At 53.7% G+C, this 23,186-nt stretch overlaps 1 protein-coding gene and 1 pseudogene across 3 annotated transcripts in view; both read left to right on the forward strand.

Moving 5' to 3' along the window:
- Positions 1–445: 445 nt before the first annotated feature.
- On the forward strand, positions 446–926 carry LOC137763913 (small ribosomal subunit protein uS12-like; annotated as a pseudogene).
- A 5,628-nt stretch (positions 927–6,554) lies between these two features.
- Positions 6,555–23,186, forward strand: part of LETM1 (leucine zipper and EF-hand containing transmembrane protein 1) — a 32,114-nt gene continuing 15,482 nt past the window's right edge. For 2 of the 3 annotated variants that reach the window (XM_068543584.1, XM_068543585.1), the window contains exons 1-6: positions 6,555–6,837; positions 10,792–10,852; positions 16,643–17,054; positions 21,080–21,223; positions 21,897–22,034; positions 22,693–22,896. In XM_068543584.1, the coding sequence (XP_068399685.1) occupies positions 6,759–6,837; positions 10,792–10,852; positions 16,643–17,054; positions 21,080–21,223; positions 21,897–22,034; positions 22,693–22,896 (1,038 nt within the window). In that variant the 5' untranslated portion in view covers positions 6,555–6,758. The remainder of the gene's footprint in view (positions 6,838–10,791; positions 10,853–16,642; positions 17,055–21,079; positions 21,224–21,896; positions 22,035–22,692; positions 22,897–23,186) is intronic. The other variant, XM_068543586.1, reaches the window with a different exon arrangement.

Here is a 23,186-nt window from a genome sequence, read left to right on the forward strand (position 1 = left end):
ACGTGTGTTGGAATCTGAGGAGAAAAAGGTAGAAATGGGACAGAAAAAAAAATTTGCCAAAATGATGGCCAAAAGTTTTCCAAAGTTGACAAAAACATTGACTTACACATCCAAGAAGCTCAGTGAGCCCCAAGCAGGATTCAGCCTCTTGGGATGCAAACCACACGTAAGCACTTCATAGTCAAACCAGAGGGGCAGGCAGGGAGGAAAGAGACAGTGGACTTAAACAATAGCAATCCAAATATCACTCTTTTGCCCACTTATCCAAAAAAGAAAAGAGCCGTGTGAATACACTGATCTGTCTGGGTCTCATGCAGGGGCCTCCTTAGCTTCCGGGTGGCTGTGCCTCTGATGGGGACCCACCATGAGCGGCGTAGTGGTACAGGGAACAGCTGACCAATGAAAGAGAAGGACAGCTTTCGCTCAGGCCCGTGGCACCCACAGGATGGGCAAGTGTCGCGGTCTTCGTACTGCCAGGAAGCTCCGTAGCCACCGACAAGACCAGAAGTGGCATGATAAACAGTACAAGAAAGCCCATTTGGGCACAGCCCTGAAGGCCAACCCTTTTGGAGGTGCTTCTCATGCCAAGGGAACTGTGCTTGAAAAAGTAGGGGTTGAAGCCAAACAGCCAAATTCTGCCATCAGGAAGTGTGTCAGGGTTCAGCTAATCAAGAATGGCAAAAAAAATCACAGCCTTTGTACCCAGTGATGGTTGTTTGAATTTTATTGAGGAAAATGATGAAGTTCTGGTTGCTGGATTTGGTCACAAAGGTCATGCTGTTGGTGACATTCCTGGAGTCCGCTTTAAGGTTGTCAAAGTAGCCAATGTCTCTCTTTTGGCCTTATACAAAGGCAAGAAGGAAAGACCAAGATCATAAGTTTTGATGATGAAAGCAGGATAGTAATAAATTTCCATATGACAAAAAAAAAAAGAGAAGGACAGACGGAACTTGGGTACATGACAGAGGGCCACGGCCGATTGGGGGAAAGGAGAGACCATTCAGTAAGGAGGCCTGGGAAAATGCTGCATTATCTGTAGGGTAAGAAAAATGAAGTTGGGCTTGTACCTCACACTACATGCAAAATTTCCTGGAAACTCTTGATGGATCAAGGTCTTAAATAGTAAAAGAAAATCTTTAAATCTTTTGGTAGGAGATATAAGTGAATACCCTTCTGACCTTAGGTCAGGGAAGATTTTGCTAAAAGGACAGGGGAAAAACCTGTTAGCTATCAAAGGAAAGATGTGACTGTACTAAAATGAAGAACTTCCGTTCATCAAAGGACATCAAGAACATCCAGCTTTCAGAGGGCCCCTTAAACATCTCAAAGAGAGATATTAAACTAATTAAGCTTAATTGGCATGTTAAGTTACAGGGAAGCATTATCAAATAAGTGATAATAAAACTTCTAAAGTTATATTGCGGGACTTCGCTGGTGGTGCAGTGGTTAAGAATCCGCCTTCCAATGCAGGGGATGTGGGTTTGATCCCTGGTCAAGGAACTAGATCCCACATGCATGCCACAACTAAGTGTTTGCATGCCACAACTAAGGAGCCCGTCTGCTGCAACTAAGACCCGGCGCAACCAAAAAAAAACCAAAAAAAAACAAATACTACTTAAGTTATATTGCACATATGAATGCTATTAATATGTGTTCTAAAAATTAATTTCTAAAGTCTGATTAAAAAAAAAAAAGAACATCCAAAACAAGCTTGAAGAACAAGCTGCAGGTCTGACAGCACATTTCAAGCCAAGATATAAGCTACAGTAATTAAAACCACTTGGTATTTGCTCAAGTTATCAAAAAGCCACAGAATAGAGTCCCATGCACACGTGGCCACCTGATTTATAACAAAAGTGCGAGTGTAATTCAGTGGGACAGATTAGTTATTTGCTTCTGCAACAAATTCTTGTAAACTTAGTGGCTTAAAACCACCCAAATTTATCATCGTAAAGTTCTGTAGGTCAGAAATCCGCTAAAATCAAGGTGTCATCAGGGCTGCATTCCTTTCTGGAGGGTCTAGGAGAGAATTCATTTCCTTGCCTTTTGCTTCTAGAGGCTGCTTGCGTTCCTTGGCTCAAGGCCCCTTCTCCGTCTCCAAAGCTGGCAATGGCTGCTTGAGTCCCCTCATACCGTGTCACTCTGATCTCCTCCTTGTGGTCAGACCTCCCTCTGCCCCTCACTTCTTCCTCCACCTTCCCTTCCTAAGGACGCTCATGGTTACATTGGGCCCAGCTGGATAATCCAGAGCAAACTGCATCTGAAGATCCTTCATATAATCCCTTTTTCTGCAAAATCCCTTTTTCTGTGTAAAGTTGCATAATCACAAATTCCAGAATTAGGATGGAATGTGGACATCTTTGAGGACCATTATTCTGCCTACAGAAGGGGAAGGAAGATGGTCTTTTCAATAAACGGTGCTGGATCCATTCTGTAACCAGAGGGGAAAAATAATCCTTGATCCCTGCCTCACAACACACAAAACAAACACCATTCCAAATTATCATAAGCCTAAATGTGAAAGAGAGAACAATTAAGTTTCTAGAATAAAACATGAAAATATCTTCAGGACCTTGGGGTAACAAAGATTTCTTCAATCACAAAAAGCATTCACCATATAAAAAATAAATAAATAAATAAACCCCAAAACTAAAAAACAAAAAGCATTCACCAAAAAAGATATTAAAGCATTAAAATCAAGAGTTTCTCTTCATCAAAATACACCATTAGGAATTTAAAAGGTAATCCTGAATGGGAGAAAATGCTTGAAATGCATATAATCTAAGGGTATACAAAGAACTCTTACAAATCAAAAGGAAAAAGGCAGAGGACCCAATGGAGAAAGGGATAAAAAACTAGCCTTACACAGGCACTCCATGAAAGAGGAGGTCCAAATGTTCAAACGCATATGAAAAAGTGCCTCCAAATTCTTAGTCATGAAAGGAATGCAAAACGAAGGCACCCTAGGCCCCCACCTTTGGGAGTGATTACCATCACAGTAACCACAGCACCAGGGTCTGCGGGGACGTGGCCGGGTAAGCTGGTAGGAACACCCTGGAAACCACCTGTCAGTACTTACTAACGTTGAACTTAAGCACACCCTCTGACCAGCAGTTCTACTATCAAAGGCATACGTGTGTGCAGCAAAGCCACGTGTGAGAATATTAACGGCAACGTTAGTCAGAATGGCCAAAAATGGAGGGTCCGTCAACCACAGCATTGATAAACTGTGGTATAGTCATACAATGGGGCATTGCACAGCAATGACGAACAGCAAACTAACGTTACCCACAGTGCTGATGAATTTCATAGACATAATGCTAAGTGAAAGCAGCCAGATTAAAAGAAAAGTACACACAATTTGATTCCATTTATATAGAGTGAAAGAACAGGCAGAAGTGATTTTTGAGGTGGAAGTCGTAGTAGAGTTTATCTCTGAGAAGGGGGGACATGGGGGTGTGTGGGGGGGCTGCTGCAGGGCTGGCAGTCTTCTGCTCTGATTGGAGTGAGGGCGGCACGGGTGTGTGTACACCTGGGACGTGGCCGCTTCACTACACACACATTGAAGTAACATTAATTTTAATTTTAATATTAAAACTTTTAAAGGTTTGCAAAAAGATTTTTCAGTAAACCCAGGGTTCCGCTATGAAGAGGCAAGGAGAGGGTGGGTGTTGCTGTGAGGAACCAGTAGGCGCAACCTTCGTCCATGGACCCCATCCTTGGGTTCTCAAGACTCAAATGCATGTCCCTCCCACATCCAGCCCACAGCCACCATCTTGCTTGATCAGGGTGCGCTCCATGCACGAACCTGGCTGAGGCTGCTGGGGGAAGGCACGCCCCTCCCCGTGGTGCTCTAAGGCACCTGGCCCCTCTCCTCAAGGACCTTGCCCTCCAGCCTCACCTCGGGCTCTTCTCCTGGGCTCACACCCTACCCCTTGCCTCGGCCCACAGGTTCAAGCCACGCCCACCACCCCTGTTGTAAGCATCCCTCTCTGGCCAGCTCACTTGCTCTGGTACCCGACTCCAAACTCCCTTCAGGCCCAGCAGGCCCCACAGGCCGATGATCCTGCCACCTTCCACTGTCCCAGGCCGCCCCCACCTCCTCCCCCCTTCCCCTCCTCCCCAGTTTGAGCTTCCTGGTCAAGCCTTATATAAGCCACTCTATTGCACACACACCTTGACCCCACTGTCCCTTTCTTCCTTCATCACACCTCTGGGCCAAACCCCAACATGGTCCAGTCCAGTTCTGCTTGCCCTGCACCTAGGCGTGGCTGGAGCACAGCACACAGCCCTGCTCAGGCCTCCTCTGGTACCCTGCCCCCTAACCTGATTCCCTAAACTGATCTATAATCTGAACCCCCTAATCGGGTCCCTAATTTCATCCCTAACCTTACGTGATCTCTAACCTGACTCCTTAACCTGATTCCTAACCCGATTCTCTAACCTCCCTAACTGGGGCATTTGTGCTGCCTGGACATCCCACCTTGTTTTTCTCGACTCTGTCACTTGTGTAAATGCGCAGTGACTATGGAAGTTTATGTACAGTATGTGGGGAGCACAGGGAAGAGGAAAAGAGAGCCCCCCAAAAAGAGAGAAAAAAAAAGGCAGAAAGAGTTCATAATTTTAAAACAAACTCGCTGCACCATGATTCTGCGTTCTTGTACTGCGTTCTTCTTGCATGAAGGGACGCAGGGCAGGAAGGCAGCCTTTCATCTGGCTTTAACGGTGTGCATGACAAGCCCGCAGGATGCCAGATTTCTACTCATTTCTTTATACTTATTTTTATAGACCTGAATGGCTACAGTGAGCATATGTTCTTCTGATAACCAGGAAACCCACTAAAGTTATTGATTGTTGAAAAATGAATTTCTCTAAAACTCCACCCTGCCCAGGTTGCCCAGAAGCCCCAGACACAGCACCCTCACCGCTCTACGAAGACCTGATTTTTGGTTTCTCCTTCCCACCCCACCTGGCTGGGCCAGGGGAGAGCCACCCAAGGGCAGTGAGCAGTGTTGCTATTCAAAGTCCTGCAAACAGACGGACACTCATGCCCATTGGTTGGTCACTGCCTCCTGCTCTGCCCTGTCTCGGGCCAGCTGGAACCCTGAAGCACTATCAGGGACCAACTTTGATCCTCGGGGCCCCTGTACGGCCTCCCTCTCTGCCCCTCGACAGCTTTGGGACAGAGCCCTCAGGAGCTCAGGGTCAATGTCAGTTACTAGTACTAAGACCAGCATACTCCTACACTCTGGGCGTTAAAAGTCCCGTCCTGTCCAACCCTGAGCGCCTGTTGGCCCTGGCTCAGGCCTAGCCCAAGGACTGTCCTTCCTTGTGACCCCCCTTCCCCTCCCCCTCCCGAGGCACGGGTAGGAGCCTGGCTTTATGGTTTGTTGGCAGTGGAGGCCTGGGTGTCAGGCATCTGTGAGCTTAGATTAGCCCTGCATTCTAAGTCTACAGCGCTCACTGCCCAGGGCCAATACAGGCACTTCATGTCATCTTCAAAGTGCCCTGCACTGACCGGCTCCACCTGAGGCGGGGACTCCAGGCCTATCCCGGTCCAGCACCTGGCAGTTCTGGCTCAGGCAGGTTCAGGAAAACCACCGCAGGCAGGCTACTTCCTCCAGACAGTGAGGGCTGAGTGCTGCGGGAGCCTCCTAGGGAGACTGCCATCCAAGCAGCCCCTGAAGACGGGCGCCTGCTGCGATCAGGAGTTCCACACTCCTGCACCGCACAACACACATGCGCGCTGAGCGTGCACTGCAGGACCTCGCCAAGCAGTGCCCTGGGGTCACATCCGCGAACAAGACAGACAGGCAGAGGGCGCGAGAAGGACTGCAAAGAACTTCCAGGCGGAGCAGGGCCTGAGAGCGGGAAAGGCCGGGGTCGGGTGGGAAGCAGGGTGGGGAGTCCCGGGGAAGAACTGAGGTGCAGGCCGGTGGGCGTGACCTGCTGGGGAGGCGACCACGGGGCCCCACGAGCCGCCGAGCCCCACATGCCCCCAGCCTGCTTTCCCTGCGTCACCTCATCGACCCTCCACTACCAAATGACCGCATTTAGGGAAGGGGAAGGTGGGGCCCAAAGGTCACGGCTGCCGGGTCTTTCCCGCCCGGGAGCAGACGCTCGAGCGGTCAGCGGCACTGGGGGCGCCGCCCGGAAGCCGGGGCCCTCGGTGTTGCGAGCGGCGGCCTGGGACTGGGCGGAGGCCGACCGGGGGCTCGGCCAGAGAGGCCCGGCCGCCGACGCCCCTCAGCCCCCGGCGGGGACGGTCCCCAAACGTCCCGGAGGTATCTACCGCCAGTCGGTGCGGGGCTCGGTTCGGCCGCACACCAAGCCTCACGCAGCCGCCGCCGCCCGGACGCGGAAGGACCCAGCACGCATGCGCCGCCGGCTCCCCGGGTCCCTGAGGCCAGCACGCGGGGCCAAGCGTCGAGCCGCGACCCAGAATGCAGCGCGCTGCAGGGGCAGCCGCCCGGGGCACGCCGGGACGGGCAGTCCGCGGCGGCGCGGGCCCGCCCCTCACCTGGCCGGCGCCGGGCGCCCTAAGGGTCCAATGGGAGCGGCGGCCAGGCGGCCCCGCCCCGCGCCACCGGACGTCGGTGCCGGGACATGGCCGCCGCCGGTGCCGGGTCATTGAGCTGAGCGCCAGCCGCCTGCAGCCAACCGCCGTTCTCAACCTTCCGCGGGCGGGCGGAGGCGCCGCGGCCGCCGCGGGGGAGGAGCAGCAGCATCAGAAGGCCGGCGGCCGCCGCGCAGGGCACATGGCGTCCATTTTACTGAGGAGTTGCCGCGGCCGGGGGCCCGCCCGCCTCCCGCCGCCCCGCGCCGCCGCTCCGATGGGTAAGCGGCCGGCGCTCGGCAGACAACGCGGGGCCGGGGCCGTGTTGGGCGGACCGGGGAGGGCATCGGGGCCGGCCCCCCGCCACCCCCAGGTCCGGGCGACTCCCCGCTGGGTGGATCGCGGCGCTCGGACCCAGCCCGGAGCCGGGGTCACGCCGGGAGGGGCCTTGCGCGGCCTTGCTCGTCCGCCCCGCCCTGGCCGGCCGGTCGCCGGGGGTGGGTAGCGCCCGGGCCGTGGGTGCCCGCGGGGACCGCGTGTGACTCATTCGTGCCGTGACCTTAGTCGCCCTGCCGCCGGCCGCTGCGTCGGGAGCGGGGTTGGGAAAGTTTAGAAGGGAGCGCGGTGACAGCCACCCCTGGGACGGTGTCGGCGCTCCTCTCGTGGTTAAGACCCGTGGACCTGGCGCCCACTCGCGAGGACGCTCTTGCCCTCGGGCCACGTTCGGGGCTCTAGAGATGGCGGGGGGCACGGCGGGGTCTGGCACACACTGGCGAGCAGGCCCTGCCGGCTTGCAGGACGGACCTCCCTGGGACCGATACCTTTATGGTGTTACGGGCGTCGTGCAGGGTCCCCAGGCCTTTTCACGTGGCCTCAGGCAGGTCCCGCTGTACCTGGAGCCTCAGTGACCCTAGCTGTGACACGGAGATCACACATAACGCGGGGCTCTTAGGGGCCCGCATGTAGGGCGCCTGCAGTGACCCTCACTCCATGTCTCTTTTTACGTTAACGTTTCTGAGTTTCTGGCTTGTTATTTGTCCTATGAGATTGAGGTTGTCAAGTAAAATTATGTATTTCAAGGTGTTCACAGTTTGTAAAGGCACCCTGGATGACACGGTTCTTGTCATTTTTTAACAATAATGGTTGATCAGCTGCTTAGACCTTTGGAGCCAAGAGAAGGGCATGAAACAGCAAGCACTCCTGTGTGAACGATAGTCTGGGTGCCCAGTCCAGCTTTTAGTCCTTCCCTCTGCTGTCAGGGCTCTCTATATGTCTTGCCTCTGAAGTATGGTGATAAAAATACTTTGGCCACACACGTTTCTTTTTTTTTGATATATATATTTTTAAAATTTATTTTATTTATTTTTGGCTGCATTGGGTCTTCGTTGCTGCGCGGGCTTCCTCTAGTTGCAGTGAGCGGGGGCTACTCTTCGTTGCTGTGCGCAGGCTTCTCACTGCGGTGGCTTCTTTTGTTGCGGAGCACGAGCTCTAGGCGTGCAGGCTTCAGTAGTTGTGGCACGTGGGCTCGGTAGTTGTGGCTTGCGGGCTCTAGAGCGCAGGCTCAGTAGTTGTGGCACACGGGCTTAGTTGCTCCGTGGCATGTGGGATCTTCCCGGACCAGGGCTCGAACCCGTGTCCTCTGGATTGGCAGGCGGATTCTTAACCACTGAGCCACGAGGGAAACCCCGCCACACAGATTTCTGTAGCATGTTTACAGTTTAAAAATCAGCTGAATTTGTTTTGTGGTTGTATCATTCCAGGAACACAGGTGTGTCCCGTAGTTAGCACTGTTCTTTATACAGACACTAAGGGGCTGAGTGTTGGTCAGACGGCTGATTTGCTGTAGGACCTACAGGGCATCCAGAGCCTGCAAGACCCAGGGCTGGACCGTGGGGAGCCAGTCCCTGAACCCTTGGAAATGATGCTCCCAGCTGGGTGTGGCAGCCCTTTTCTAGAGCACATTTCCCCCATTATTAACATCTTACATCAATTTGGGTCATTGTCATAATCAGTAAACCAACGTTAATACATTGTTATTAACCGAGGTCCACAGTGTATTCAGATTTCCCTTATTCTGCACATACTTTATTCTGATGTCCTTTTTTTGTCCCAGGACCCCATCCAGGACACCCCATTACATTTAGTCACCATTTCTTTTTGGTTTCTTGGCTGTGACAGTTTGTCAGACTCTCCTTGACAGTTTTGAGGAGGACTGGTCAGATATACTGTAGGATGCCCATCTATTGGGATTTGTCTGATGTTTCTGTCATGGTTAGACCGGGGTTAAGGGTTTTGGGGAGGGAGACCCCAGAGGTGAAGTGTGTCCTTCTTATCACATCTGTCAAGGGTGCCTGCAGATGTAGGACCATGGCTGTGCTGACCTCGATCACTGGCTAAGGTGGTGTCTTCTCCAGAGTTACTTCCTGCCCTTCGCACCCTGTACTCTTTGGGAGGAAGTTGCTGTGTGTGGCGCGGACTTGGGAGTGGGCTGGGACTTGTAGAGGTGGGCTGACCAGATGTGCCAAGGACTGGGTGTGAGAGCAGCGGGCCCGGCCTCTGACCATTATTGAAACAAGGGAGCACTAGGGAGGAGCAGGCTGGGGGAGCCGGGAGTTCTTGGAGCTGCTGAGTGTGAGGGCCCGTCGGACTTCTGGGTCTCGTGTGTCCACAGGTGTTCAGGTACAGAGTGCCTGGGGAGGATCTGGAGATGGGGCAGGGAGGATCCTGCCTGGAGCAGCGTAGGGGGGAGACCCCAGAGAGCCTGGTGTCCTGGAAGCCAGGTGAAGAAAGGTATGGGATAGGAAGAAGTAAGTTTGGTCTCTTTTGCCCCATCGTGGGTTCCTGGCAGAGCTCCTAAAACCCTAGGAATTTCTTGAATGATAACAATATCTTTTGTTATTCATAATGAGTCCCTTTCCCACACCCCAGAGTTTATACTAATGAAGTACCTGTGATTAGAGGGTTGGACGTTCCAGACCCACACCCAAACTCCAGGGAGGGGAGGTGGTCTGGAGATGGAGTTCAGTTGCCAGTGTCCAAGGATGTAATCAATCATGCCTAGGCAGTGAAGATAGGAACTCTTGAACAGGGAGGCTTGGGGAGCTTTTGAGTTGGTGGCACATGCCAGTCAATGGGGACAGAAGCTCCTGTGCCCAAGGACTCTTCCAGACCTTGCACTATATACTTTTCCACCTGGCGGTTCATCTGTATCCTGTATGATAAACTGCAGTAGTGAATAGAGTACTTCTCTGAGTTCTGTGGGCCATTTTAGCAAATTATCAAAACTGAGAGGGTCATGGATACCCCGAATTTGTAGTTGGCAGGAGTGTGGGTAGCCTGGGGACCCCACTTGTAACTGGCGTTTGAAGTGGGGGCCGTCTTGTGGGCCCAGGACTAACTCTGGGGAGTTAGGGTAGCAGTGAGTTGTAGGAGACCCAGCTGGGGTCAGAGTTCAGGGTGGTTGTCAGGAAAGAGACAACAGAAGGGCTTTGGGAGGAGGGGGTGGCACACCCACCACCTTCTGTGCCGGGGCGGGGGGTGGGGCGGGCAGAGCCTGGAGCCCACCCCTGGTTTGCTCTGCAGGCCTTCAGAGTGGGGAGGGCGTGGGAAGGGGCTGGCAGGGCGGTGTGCAGGGGGCAGGCAGGCCAGGGGGCTCTGGGCGCTGCGGCAGCTGGTCTGGTTGCCGCGGGGCCCATTTCTGAGTTAAGGTCTCGAGGTGGGGGGCTTCTGTTGGGGGAACAAGGAAGGTGGATCTGCCTCAGCTGGAGGAAGGGCTTGAGAACTAGCGTTAGAGAAAGCATCAAAAGCGCGTGAAAATCCTGAAAACGTGCCGCGCACTCCTCAGTACTGTTTATCCAAGAACTGGTTCACTCTTGGCGTCGGTCGTCCTGGCAGTTCTCACGGCCCCCACCGCTCGTGTGGGCAGGGGGCATGTTGGGACATTTGGACGGGGCCCTGGCTTGCTATGTGTGCTGGGGATCACGTGCGCCCTGCGTCTGCCCGCCAGAGGCAGCCGGGGCTGGGGGGGTGGGTGGTCCCAGCTGGGGAGGCCTGAAGGGCCGCCAGGGCCTGGGCCCCCAGGTGGGGTGCGTGGGCCCAGGGACTGCCTCCAAGACCCCGCGTTCCAGCTGGGGCAGCGCCTTCGCTCAGCTTCCGGAGACTCAGCCTACAAAAGCCCGTGCCAGCGTGAAGCTCCTGGCTGGAGGCTGACTTTGTTTTTTCTGTTTTAATCGCAGGTCGTGCGGGGGACTGTGCCTGCCTCAGTTGTGCCAGCACCGCGGGGCTGACGAGCTGCGTGTAAGTAGATAAGTGTCACCCTCTGCCTGTTTGAAGGTGGGGGCTTGAAAGTGCTCAAGTGACGTGCAACTCTCGGTTTGGGGAGGTGGTATAGCCTACGTTCCTGCTCTGTGTTCTTTTAAACCTGTATCTTTTCATCTTGAAATACGTAACCACGTACATTAGCGAATATTGGGAAAGTAAACACTCGTAATCCCAGTACCTTTTACAGAAATTGTTAGCCTTTTGGTGTATTTTATTCTGGTCTTTTTTCCTTATGTATCTGTTTTTTGAAACATGCAGTGGTAACCACAGTCTGCATACAGTATTGAGTCTTTTCCACACTCACACAGCTGCCATTTCCAGTGGCTTTTCGTATGAACACACAGACAAACCTTCCCTTGCACTGCGCTCGGTCCTTCGGAGAAGACCATGTGGATCGATCGCTGGCCACGGGGCTTGCTTGCCCTGCTGGTCCTGGGGACATATCTGGAGTGTGGTGGGAGGTCTGTGGTACTGCTGAGAGGCTGGAGGGCTTCCTGGAGGGAGTGGCACCCACACTCCTCTGTCCACTGTCACCCATGGACTTGAGCTTCCCGCGGGGCTGCTGTACTCTCCTCGCCAGCCATCATCCCTGCCCACGCCCCTGAGCTTAGTCTCCTGACGCCCTCACCTGTGTGATGGGGCACCCAGACTGCTGTCGGCGCCGGGTCCACGTCCACCTGCCCCGGGTGCCTGGAGTGGAGCTCGTGCCTCTCGACACCCCCGATCCTTCCTGTGTGAGAGTGTTGGACCCTTACGACCCCTTGTCCATGGAGCTGTGGGCTCTTCGGATTTTCTTATTCATTTGAGATTGTTGATTTGTTGCCTCATCTTGGCCATGAAACTTTCCTGGAGGATGCTGCCTGGGACAGATTTAATTCCCTAAAACAAGCAGTACACAAGCTGCACAGGAAAACTCGATTGCTGTTAAAGCAGAAGTGTGTGTAAGCGTATTTCCAGTTTTCTGGCTCTTATATAGTCCTAAAATGAGCAGCTGGGCCCAGCCTTTCCACCCGTGAGCAGGTGTCTTCGTGGAGGGGAATGGGCGCGTGGGCAGTGTTTGGCGGGGACACGACAAAGTATTTTCAAAAGCCCCTCCGAGCAGCAGCCTCTGCAGGCCCCCACCTGCTGCCAGCGTGCTCCCAGCCAGCTCTGGGCTTTGATTTTAATTAGGTTCCTCTTCTGATAGTCGCCAGACTTTGTCGCCACAAAACCTCCTTTTATGATGTGGAGGCATTAACGTATGAGTGTAGAACATCTTTACTCTTGCTGAAGTGTGCTTTTCTGGATTTCAGAGGTCTAAGTGAACTCTGTAATCGGCGGCTGGCGTTTCAGGGGCTTGGGGCCCAGTGGGTGGCTGGAAACGGGTGACCAGTGACCTGGGGATGCGGTCGTGGCTGCCATGAAGGATGTGGTCCCGCAGGGTCAGATGTCAGGGTTTTTCAGGAGAAGCTGGAAGTCTGGGTTTTGGTGTGAAGTCTCTGGTTTTAAAGTACTGAGCGCTGAGGCAGGTTAGTTCTGCTGTGTGGTCTGGTTCTTCAGGTGGTGGGGCGGCGCCACGCGTGGGTCAGTGACCCCGGCGCTTGCAGGGCTGGCGTGCCTGCCTCTCCTGCAGGGGGCTGTCTGCACCTGTCACTTGCCGGGGGCCAGGCCTCCCCTGCCTCCTTTCTCCACAGTCCTTCTAGACCAACTTTTGAATTATTTCCATTCTAGAATGGTCTTTTAGGGATTGTAACTGGAATGTCATTAAACCCATAACATCATTTGGGAATATTAACTTTTAAAATCACACGTGGTCTTTCCACCTGTTAGTTGTTTTCTCTCTTTCGGAAAAGGGTCTGTCGTGTTCCTTATGTAGGCCACGTGCACGGCCTAAATTTAAGACAGTTCCCAGATGTGCTGTATTTGGTGGGGTTGAGGGGGCTCACTCTTGATTATCTTTTCTAAGTGATTGTTGGCGGCGTGGAAGTTACTGATTTGGGTACAGTTTCCTGTGCCTGGCCACTTCACACAGCTCCGTTGATTGTTTTTAGCTCGCAAGGTAGCACAGTTTTAGTTAATTGCCTGCCTAGCGCACAGTAGTGATTTTTTGTGTCTTCCTTCCCAGTGCGTTTGCTTCAGTTTTTCAGTTTTTTTTAATCTCAGTAGCCAGCTGTGTTATCAGAGAGCTGTTGTCATTCACACGTTATCACGACAGCAAAAAACAGAGACTCTAGTATTTTCTAAGTTCACAGTGTTTAGAAAGTTAAACAGTGAGAACTGTAAAGCTGTCGTCCTGAACTCATACACTTCAGATTAGGAATTATAGACGAGAGTTGAAGTCTTATGTCAGTCTCAGCATCCAGGAAATTTTATTTTTTATTTTGATCGCATAGTATAAGAAATCTTGAGTCACACAGATAAGTAGTTGTAAGTGGTACTCATTTGTATTAGTTTTTTTGACAGTCATTTCGCAATCTCAGTTTTTTTTTAATATATAAATTTATTTATTTATTTAATTTTTGGCTGCGTTGGGTCTTTGTTGCTGCACTCGGGCTTTCTCTAGTTGCGGCGAGCAGGGGCTACTTTTGCAGCGCGCGGGCTTCTCATTGCAGTGGCTTCTCTTGTGGAGCACGGGCTCTAGGCGTGCGTGCTTCAGTAGTTGTGGCGCAGGTTCAGTAGTTGTGGCTCGCGGGCTCTAGAGTGCAGGCTCAGTGGTTGTGGCACACGGGCTTAGTTTCTCCGCGGCATGTGGGATCCTCCCGGACCAGGGATCGAACCCGTGTCCCCTGCACCGGCAGGCAGACTCTCAACCACTGCGCCACCAGGGAAGCCCTGCAATCTCAGTCTTAACTGAAACGTCCAGACCCCTGAAGGGTGAGTGGGGGAGAGTTTCTGATCCAAGATAACATCGTGGACATTGTCTAGCTGCTCTCACCTCCCTTATCATAGAAACAAAGGCAGAGAGGAAGCACCCACAACTTGAATGAGCCTTCAGACCGTAAAACAGCAGGCGGTTCTGAACCCGCCCGCAAGCGCCGAACCCCATTCAGTGGGAAAACCGGAGCTGGTGAGCTGCTTCTGCTGTCAAGTCTCCCTTGGCGGGAGCGCGTGTAAGGTTCGCAGCGCAAACGCTGAGCTGCTGGTGACAAGTGCTGCCCTCACGTGGATGTCCTATGGCCCCGAGGGCTCCAGGTCCCGGCTGAGGGGCACGTTGTCCTGCAGGCGATCGTGGGGTCCCCTCCTGTCTCCGGGCACCTGCACTTCCGGAACACCCTCTGGGTCACAGTGCCTGTTGCTCCGCCCCGCCTTCCCTTTCCTGTTTGCCCTGAGGAGCTGAGGGGGCACGTGGAGGGTTGGTGTCCTCCCTGGCCCAGCCTCGGGCTGCTGTCTTGGCATGCTGTCCCCCTGGGAAAGGGACCTTCCCACGTGTTGGCAGGTGAGGGGAGCCGGCACTTCCAGGTTGCTGACGCCTGGGCTCTGGTGGGTCGGGGCAGAGCGGGAGCTGCTTTCTCGAAGATGCCGTCTGTCCCAGCTCCCCGAGGAAAGGCAACAGTGCCCACGTTAGTTTTGTTTTGATGGAAATTTTTTAATAATTATGCAATTTTGTGCTTTTTGAATATAGCTAAATCTCTCTGGCTAGATCGTTAATAATCTCTCTAACATGCATGAAGACAGCCAGATTTTGGGGCCCTGATGGCCCTCGCTGGATGCACCCCATGTTTCTCTGCTTGGTCTGTTTTCCTGGGTCTATGTCCTTGCCCCTTGGCTGCCCCTCGTGACTGACATCACACCTCGAGGAAGCCACTTGCTTCCTTGGTAACTGTGTTGGAAAATTGGATAATTAAGCTTGATGAAGACAGGAGATGTGGGCATGATCATCTCTCGCTTTGAGAGGTGAGACTGAGGCACAGAGGGTAATGGCTGAGCCAGCGGTGCTGCCGTGCCCTGGGCAAGGCTGTTACCCAGCCGCCAGGACTCAGGACAGGGCAGGTTCGAGGGACCCGCCTTTCCTGGCTTAGGTGTTGACTGCGGGGCCGAGGGGCTCGGGACAGAAGAGAGGCCGGCGGGGGGTGCCATCTGCCAGCTGTCTCTGCCCATACAGGCCAGAGCCAAGGTGGGCCTGTCCTTCAGTGTTCCCCGTGTATAAAAGGAGCAGCTAAACTAGACATTCCCCAGCTTTCTTCCAGCCCTGACTGGTGGCTTCTCAACTGCTTTAATGGGGCTTGCTGTGCCCCAGGCACTGTTCTGGGTACTTGCTGTGTATTAGCCCGCACACATCCGCTAGGGATGCTCTTGAAGCAGAGAGGTTGCTCGTCCGAGGCCACGCAGCAGTCAGCGGTGGAGCTGGAGTTTGAGCTGGGATGGTCTGCTCAGAGCGCGGGTCCTCGCTGCTGGCAGCAGGCCAGGTGCGCAGGGAGGACTGGGCAGGTGGGAAGGAGCTGGGGTGTATCAGCGATCAACAGCCTCTCAAGTGCGTGGGCCTTCGGCCACCCAGTGGTGGATTTGTGCGTGAGCAGGGAGGGGTTTCTGAAGGGACACGTGAGATGAGAAGATGGTGAAACACGGAAGGAGAATTGTGTGGGTAAATTGTTCCAATGTTGGGTTGTAAATGGCCTTCCATCACGTGTTGCCATTGGAAGGGGACCTCTTCGTCGTGCCCAGACCTTGGGCTGTGCCAGGTCTAGTGGGCACCGAGAGCTGGGGAGGGCCGGGTCCAGGCTCCAGAAACTCAGGCTGCAGCGAGTGGCCCTCCTCGAGCGGCTGTCCTGCAGGCAGACACCGAGGACACAGCTGCCTGGGGCCCAGAAGAGCAGACTGGCCTTCTCTGGCGGCGGGGGTCTGGGCAGCCCTGTAGGCCTGATATGGTGCCGATGGAGAGGGCTCTGAGGTTCCCACTTCCGGAAGCCCCTGCAGCTTCCCGCTGTGGTGTGGAGGCGGCTCCCCACTGGGCCTCATGGAGCCCATGGTCCAGTGGGAGACGGCCCACGTGTGAGGATGTGAGAGGGGTGGGCACCAGGGTAGCCCCGCAGGTCAGGGGGCCCAAGGGAGCCCAGGGCGGAGCCGGCACCTGTGGGGTGTCCAGGCAGGCATGGCTGCGGAGGCTCTGGGCCTGGGGTCGACCGCTGCGCATGGGCAAGGAGGCCAGTGTGGGAGCCGAGTGGGCGGCAGGGGAGGAGAGGGAGGCCTGGGCTTCTGGCTGTACTCACCGGGTCTGTGTCCTCCTGCACAGAGGCCTTTGGTCGGCTGGTGCACAGAGGCCTTTGGTCGGCTGGTGCACAGAGGCCTTTGCTCGGCTGCTGCACAGAGGCCTTTGCTCGGCTGCTGCACAGAGGCCTTTGCTCGGCTGCTGCACAGATGCGGGGCACCGTTGACTGCAGCATCCTCCCTGGTTTTCATGACTTGCTCAGGAGCCGCAGGTCTTTGTAGAAAGTCAACTGCTAGGGGAGAGGGCTGCCCTGGGAGACCCACCCAGAGGTTGGGTCTGTCTTGTCTGGAAGGCAAGCCTTTGCTGGTTGTTTGTGTCTGACCTGCTCCTTTGAGGCCATGGGGACTGGCCAGCCCCCACTGGCCTCTCTCACAAGACCTTTGCGAGCAGCCCCTTCACCTCTGACTGTGGGGACCGGCTCCCCTGAGTGTGTTTCTCCGACGTCAGGAAGGGGCAGGGAGTCTGTCCCACACGCTGGGACGTTGGGTGTGAGGTTTGGATCCGGCTGCGGTCTGTGCTGCTGCCGGGAGGTCATAGCGAGGCCGGCCCCTCACCCCTGGCTTCTTTTTTCCCTCTTCAAGGAAACTTCCGTTTGGCGGCTGCAGTCCCGTCCACCCCGTGTGCCTTTCCTCGCGAGGCGATCCCCTCGGCCGCTGGGCTCTGAGGCCCCGGCACACGTGCGTGGTGGTCGCAGCCCCAAGGTTCCTTCCTGTGCGCTGCTGGCGCTCGTCGCCCCCGCTGGGCGATGACTCCGTGGTGGAGAAGTCCCTGCGGTCCCTAAAAGACAAGAACAAGAAGCTGGAAGAAGGCGGCCCCGTGTACAGCCCCCCCGCAGAGGCGGCCGGGAGAAAGCCCCTGGGCCAGCGGGTCCTGGATGAGCTGAAGCACTACTACCACGGCTTCCGCCTGCTCTGGATCGACACCAAGATCGCCGCGCGCATGCTCTGGCGCATCCTGCACGGCCACAGCCTGACCCGCCGAGAGCGCAGGCAGGTAATGGGCGTGGGCCCCTGCTGGGCTCACCTGTCAGTTGCTTTAAGTGTCTAAAGTCACAGCAAGAGATTGTCCCGCAGTAGCTTTAGTTCTCGCCTGAGTTAGCTGAATGTTTCTTTCAGACGCCTCAGGGTCCCCGATTTTCCGCTGGGACAGTGTGTGGCTGATGCAGCTCTGTAGAGAAGGTGCAGCCGTAACCGCGTGGGTGGGCTCCGCGGGGCTCTGTTCTCTGCCTGAAGTGTGCTCACGGCTCCGCCTTTGGAGTTTGTGGGGGTTATTTTGTTTGTTTGTTTTTTTTAAAAAACTTATTTATTTTTGGCTGCGTTGGGTCTCCGTTGCTGCGAGTGGCTTTCTCTAGTTGTGGTGAGCAGGGCTACTCTTCGTTGCGGTGCGCGGGCTTCTCATTGCGGTGGCTCGCAGACTCTAGAGCGCAGGCTCAACAGTTGTGGCGCACGGGCTTAGTTGCTCCGCGGCATGTGGGATCGTCCCAGACCGGGGCTCAAACTCACATCCCCTGCATTGGCAGGTGGATTCTTAACCACTGCGCCACCAGGGAAGTCCTCCTTTGGAGCTTTAATTGCTTGCTTAAGGTGTAGCATGTTGAAGGATTGACACCCTCACCATATGAGTGATTCTTTTAGAATGATTGAACTGCTAATCCATCCTTTTATGCCAAGTGCATTGTTGAAAGTTACCCCACGGTTTCTTTGAGTTGTCACAGATGAAGCTGTTGTTTCGTGACTTAGTTTCTGCCTTTGTTAAATTGCTCTCATCAGATCCTTGGTCCTTCATGCTGTCAAACCTCCTGCTCCCTTTCAGTCTGGGGACCCGGCCTAGCAGCAGTGACACCCCAGTAGCAATGAGCACCCCTGACTCCCAGCCCTTGGCGTCTAACCACCCCCACGAAGAGGAACCGGGGCTGTTTGGAAGCATAACTGGTCAAGGGCTGGGACAGCAGTGGTACTAGAATAACGTGTGTCAGAAAATAAGAAAAGACTGGAAAATAAACAATGGGGGCACTTCTGGGGATGGCCAGTGAGGAATAAAACGGGACTTTTTCCATTTCCCTCAGCAATAGTGTGTGGCTTCATATTTTTTATGGTATTGTGAATGGAATTTTTTCATTGTGGTAAAATACACAACCTAAATTTTACCCTCTTTAAGCATTCTAAGTATACAGGCTGTGGCATTAAGTACATTCACACTGTGGTAAAGTCGGTACCACCATCTGTCTCCAGAACTCTTTTCATCGCTTGTCATCTTCCTAAGCTGAAACTGCACCTGTTAAATAACAGCTCCCCACCCCTTGCCCCCAGCCCCCAGCATCCATCATCTACTCTCTGTCTCTCTTAATCTGAACCCTTCAGGGCCCTCATATCAGTGGAATCACACAGGATCTGTCCTTTGTGACTGGCTGGTGTCACTGAGCAGAATGCCCTCAAGGTTCACCTTCGCCGTAGCAGGTGTCAGAATCTCCTTCCTGTTTTAAGGCTGAATGATATTCCGTTGTGTGTATGGACCACAGTTTGTTTATCCATCATCCATCCGTGGACACTTGGGTTGCTTCCACATTCTGTCTGTTGTAGGTAAATAGAATTTTAAAAATTTCGCTTTCCATTTGTTTATTGCTCGTATATAGAAATACAGTTGATTTTTATATATTGATCTTGTATCTTGCAAACTTACCAAACTCAGTTTTTAGTTCTAGTATCTTTTTTGTAAATTCCATCAGACTTTTTATTAGGAACAGATTTTGGATTTTGTCAGATGCTTTTTCTGCATCTATTTTTTTTACTATTTATTTTTAATTTTTTTGAACTATAGTTGATTTACAATATTGTGTTAGTTTTAAGTATACAGCAAAGTGATTCAATTATATATATATATTTTTCAGATTATTTTTCATGATACAGGTTATTATAAGATACTGAATATAGTTTCCTGTGCTATACAGTAAATTCTTGTTGTTTATCTTTTCTGTGTCTATTTAGATGGTCGTATGGTTTTTTCTTTTTCTAGTTTTATTAACTAAATGGTTGATATCGTCAGATTAAATAAAAAAGCAAGACTGAACTCTGTGCACTCTACAAGGAACACATCTAAATGTAAAGACACAAATAGGTTAAAAGTAAAAGAACGGAGAAACGTAAGTGGTGCTAACACTAGTCCAGGAAAGCCAACGTTAATATCAGACAAAGTCTATCAGACAGAGCCAGGATTACCAGGGCAGAAGAGGTCACTCACGGTGACGAGAGGGTCAGGTTGCCAAGAGGACATGATGCTCCTAGACGTTTATACACTGGTAACAGAAGCTGGACACTGACTCCGTGCGTGGAAAATGTACAGAAAAAGCAAATTTGTAGAAACAAATCAAATCCCTGTTTGCCTAGACCCCGGAGTGGAAATGGAGGTGCACTGCAGATGGACACAGTGGGACTTTTTGTCACGATGAAAATGTTCTAAAACTGGATTTTAGAGATGGTTTCAGTCTATAAATTTACCAAAATTTATTGAATTACATACTTACAATGAGTGAATGTTATGGTTCGTAAATTAAACCTCGATAGAACTGCTAAAGATAATTTAATGGAGGAATGTCAAAAAACATAGGCACCAACTTGAAGGGTCATATCCGGGATCATTTGAGCATAAAAATATAAATGATAATGAATTATAAACAAATGAAAAACATGGGATTCCTTGAGTCCATTTTGATAATAAATCGAAAAATGAAGGTGCAAAGCGAGGTTGATAAATGGGGAGATGGGCTTGAGTTGGGAAATTACTGTTATTTATTTATTTTTGGCTGTGTTGGGTCTTCGTTTCTTTGCGAGGGCTTCCTCTAGTTGCGGCGAGCGGGGGCCATTCTTCATCGCGGTGCGCGGGCTTCTCACTATCGCGGCCTCTCTTGTTGCGGAGCACAGGCTCCAGTCGCGCAGGCTCAGTAGTTGTGGCGCACGGGCTTAGTTGCTCCGCGGCATGTGGGATCTTCCCAGACCAGGGCTTGAACCCGTGTCCCCTGCGTTAGCAGGCAGATTCTCAACCACTGCGCCACCAGGGAAGCCCCGAAATTGCTGTTTTGTGACCATCAGAGTAGAGGCTGGTTTGGGAGGAACCGCGATGAGTGTGTCTGGGGAGAGAGATGGGTGTTTATTTGCGTGCTCTTGGGACGTCCCCTCACGAGTGGAGAGAACACCCTGTGCAGGGGATCACAGTGACCACTGTCGCAGGGTAGGTGACGCCTGACCCCCGGGAGGGCAACCATCATGGAAAGTGGTGCTCCAGCCAGAAACGAGGCCCCTAATAGAAATGACGTCACCCCTCCAAAGACAGTCTCGTCAGTCACGGTGGAAACACAGCTGGTGACGCGGGGAGTGTAGTCTTGGCTGCTGTGCACCCAGGCGGTTCCGAGGGGCAGGAGCATGTGCTGAGTAGGCACTGGTGCAGGGGGCAGGTGAGCTGCCGGAGACCCGGCAGTGATTGTCCACTGTTCTCAGGGATTGTCGATTATTTCAAGTCGCAGATTTCTTTAATGTCATCAGCAGTGGTTTGCTTACATCAGTGAGGCACTTGGGTTTTTTCCCTGATCACTGCTGTGTAGCATAGGCTTAAATCTAACCGATTGTGTCAGGGAACACAAGAGAAGTGCCCCGCCAGCACGTGGCCCTCCTTTCCGCAGAGCGTTTGGAGTGCGTGGTGTGGCCGCAGCCTTCCCCGGAGGCCCTCGCTGCTGCCAGCAGTGGCCAGTCCTCCGTCTGTCAGTCTTGTCCAGCTGTCCGCCAGGCCAGTGGGCACCTGGCAGACGCCCTGGGGGGCGGCTCACTGGCAGCATCCAGTGATGGGTGCCACTCCACGCGGGGAGGTGGCTTCCACCCAGCTTTTGTGAAGGCCGCCGCCTTGCGGTTTGGCCTCAGGGCGCCTCCGGAGCGCTGTCTGCTCCCTGCGAGGCGCCCGCTCCTGCTCCTGCGGACGCCTGCGCGAGACATGCTCCCCGGTCACCTGCTGGTTCCTCCACCCCTTTCCAGTTCCTCCGGATTTGTGCCGACCTCTTCCGCCTGGTGCCCTTCCTGGTCTTCGTGGTGGTGCCCTTCATGGAGTTCCTGCTTCCTGTTGCCGTAAAGCTCTTCCCCAACATGTTACCGTCCACGTTCGAGACCCAGTCCATCAAGGTGACCGGCTCGTTTCAGACCCAGTTTGAAAGCAGTTACAAGGCTGCATTGTTTTATGACTGACATTTCTGATGTTAGATGTTTTTAAATTTATGTTTTCTTCATAATTCAGTCATGCTGTGCTATGATTATTTAATAGATGCTGGTTTCAGGTTTGCTTCTCTTTAAATGTGTCTTAAATTCTAGTTTCTCTAGACCAGTGTTCCTTGAGCCACAGGTCGAGACCCATTCGTGGGGGGCGAGACGGGTCTAGGGCAGGGTCGGCAGACTTACAGCCCACGGGCCATGCCAGCCCTGCCCCTTTTGGTCAGTAAGGCCTTCTGGGGACATGCATGCCCTGTCGTGTATGTATTGTCTGATGGCCTTCGTGTTTCACATGGCTCAGCCCACAGGGCCTAAAAGCTTTACAGGCCAGCTCTTTATGGAGTTTGCTGGCCCCTTCTCTGGTGGGGGGTGGGGAGGGTCACACAAATTTTTTAAAATTGTGAAATAGAAAGTTTCCAAACGCAGAGCTCGTGGGTGGAGGAAGTGCTGTTCAGGAGGCACCTGGCGGCGCTGGGCTGGGTGTACTTGCAGTCCGTGCTGGGGCTCGAAGCAGCTGCCGGACTGGCGCCGTCCAGGAAGCCGCGTGGGGCGGGAACCCAGGAGTGCAGTGCCCTCTCTGACTTCGCAGGAGGAGAGGCTGAAGAAGCAGCTGCGGGTCAAGTTGGAGCTGGCCAAGTTTCTTCAGGACACCATCGAGGAGATGGCCTTGAAGAACAAGGCAGCCAAGGGGAATGCCACCAAAGACTTCTCCGTGTTTTTCCAGAAGGTGCTGTGATGCATCGCCCCTTGAGGCCTTGCCCCGTGGGTCCCCAGTGCTGGTTAGCGCCTCGGGGCTGCCCGCCTTATCTGGGGAGCGTGCCTTGTCTCCTTTCTTCCCTCCTTTTTACTGTGCACGATGGGGGTGGGGCTCCTGGAGGTCAAGCCTGCTGTCCCGAGAACGTGAACTGACGTTCACAAGCCCTGGCCTGGGTCTCCAGACTTTGCAGAAGCCCTGGGGGTGGTAGAGTTTGGCAGGAACCTAAGACCCCACAGCTGTGACCAGCAGGGGGCTGGGCTGGGAAGGAGGGGCAGACTGCCCCATAGCCACGTCCGCGGTGCGGGAGGAAGGCAAGGCCGCCCGCCAGCCCAGCGCGGAGAGGCCCCGGCCTCCTCCCGGCCAGCTGCCTCGGCTCCGCTGGCGTAGCAGACAAGGTCCAGGGACCGGATGCCGTGCACTGCGCGGACGCCTCGCTCGCAGGAGCCCAGCCAGGCAGCGCCCAGGGCTTTGGGTCGCAGGGGCCACTCCCGGTAGGAGATGTGAGCGGAGCTGAGGGAGGGTGTGGGTGGCCCCTTCTGCTTTGTTTCCTGACTTGAGGCGTGTGGCCCGAGGCCATGGTGCGGGGGACACAGCCCACCCGTGGTGACCCTTACGATGGCTCCCGCAGATCCGAGAGACGGGTGAGAGACCCAGCAATGAGGAAATCATGCGGTTTTCCAAACTGTTTGAGGACGAGCTGACCCTGGACAACCTCACGCGCCTGCAGCTGGTGGCGCTGTGCAAGCTGCTGGAGCTGCAGTCCATGGGCACCAACAACTTCCTGCGCTTCCAGCTCACCATGCGGCTGCGCTCCATCAAGGCCGACGACAAGGTGAGCGCCCACAGCCCGCTCCTGGGGTGAGTGCTGGGATCACACGGTCTCCAGCCGCCATGACAGCACACCTTCCCGTGGTGGGACGTAGTCGCTGAAAAGGTGGATTCTAAAGACGGCCTAATGTTTCATTATACGAACGTGTCCTAGTTTATTAACCGTCACTTCAGCTAATCTGCTACCCTAAAGAACCCTCTAATAAATACCTATTAACGTGAATTTTGCCCCAGATCTTCGATAGGACCTATAAAAATAGTGACCTAGAATTGGGGCTCCTGAGTAAAAAGGGC

This window comes from Eschrichtius robustus, chromosome 4 (genome assembly GCF_028021215.1).
Source record: "Eschrichtius robustus isolate mEscRob2 chromosome 4, mEscRob2.pri, whole genome shotgun sequence".
NCBI classification, from domain to species: Eukaryota; Metazoa; Chordata; class Mammalia; order Artiodactyla; family Eschrichtiidae; genus Eschrichtius; species Eschrichtius robustus.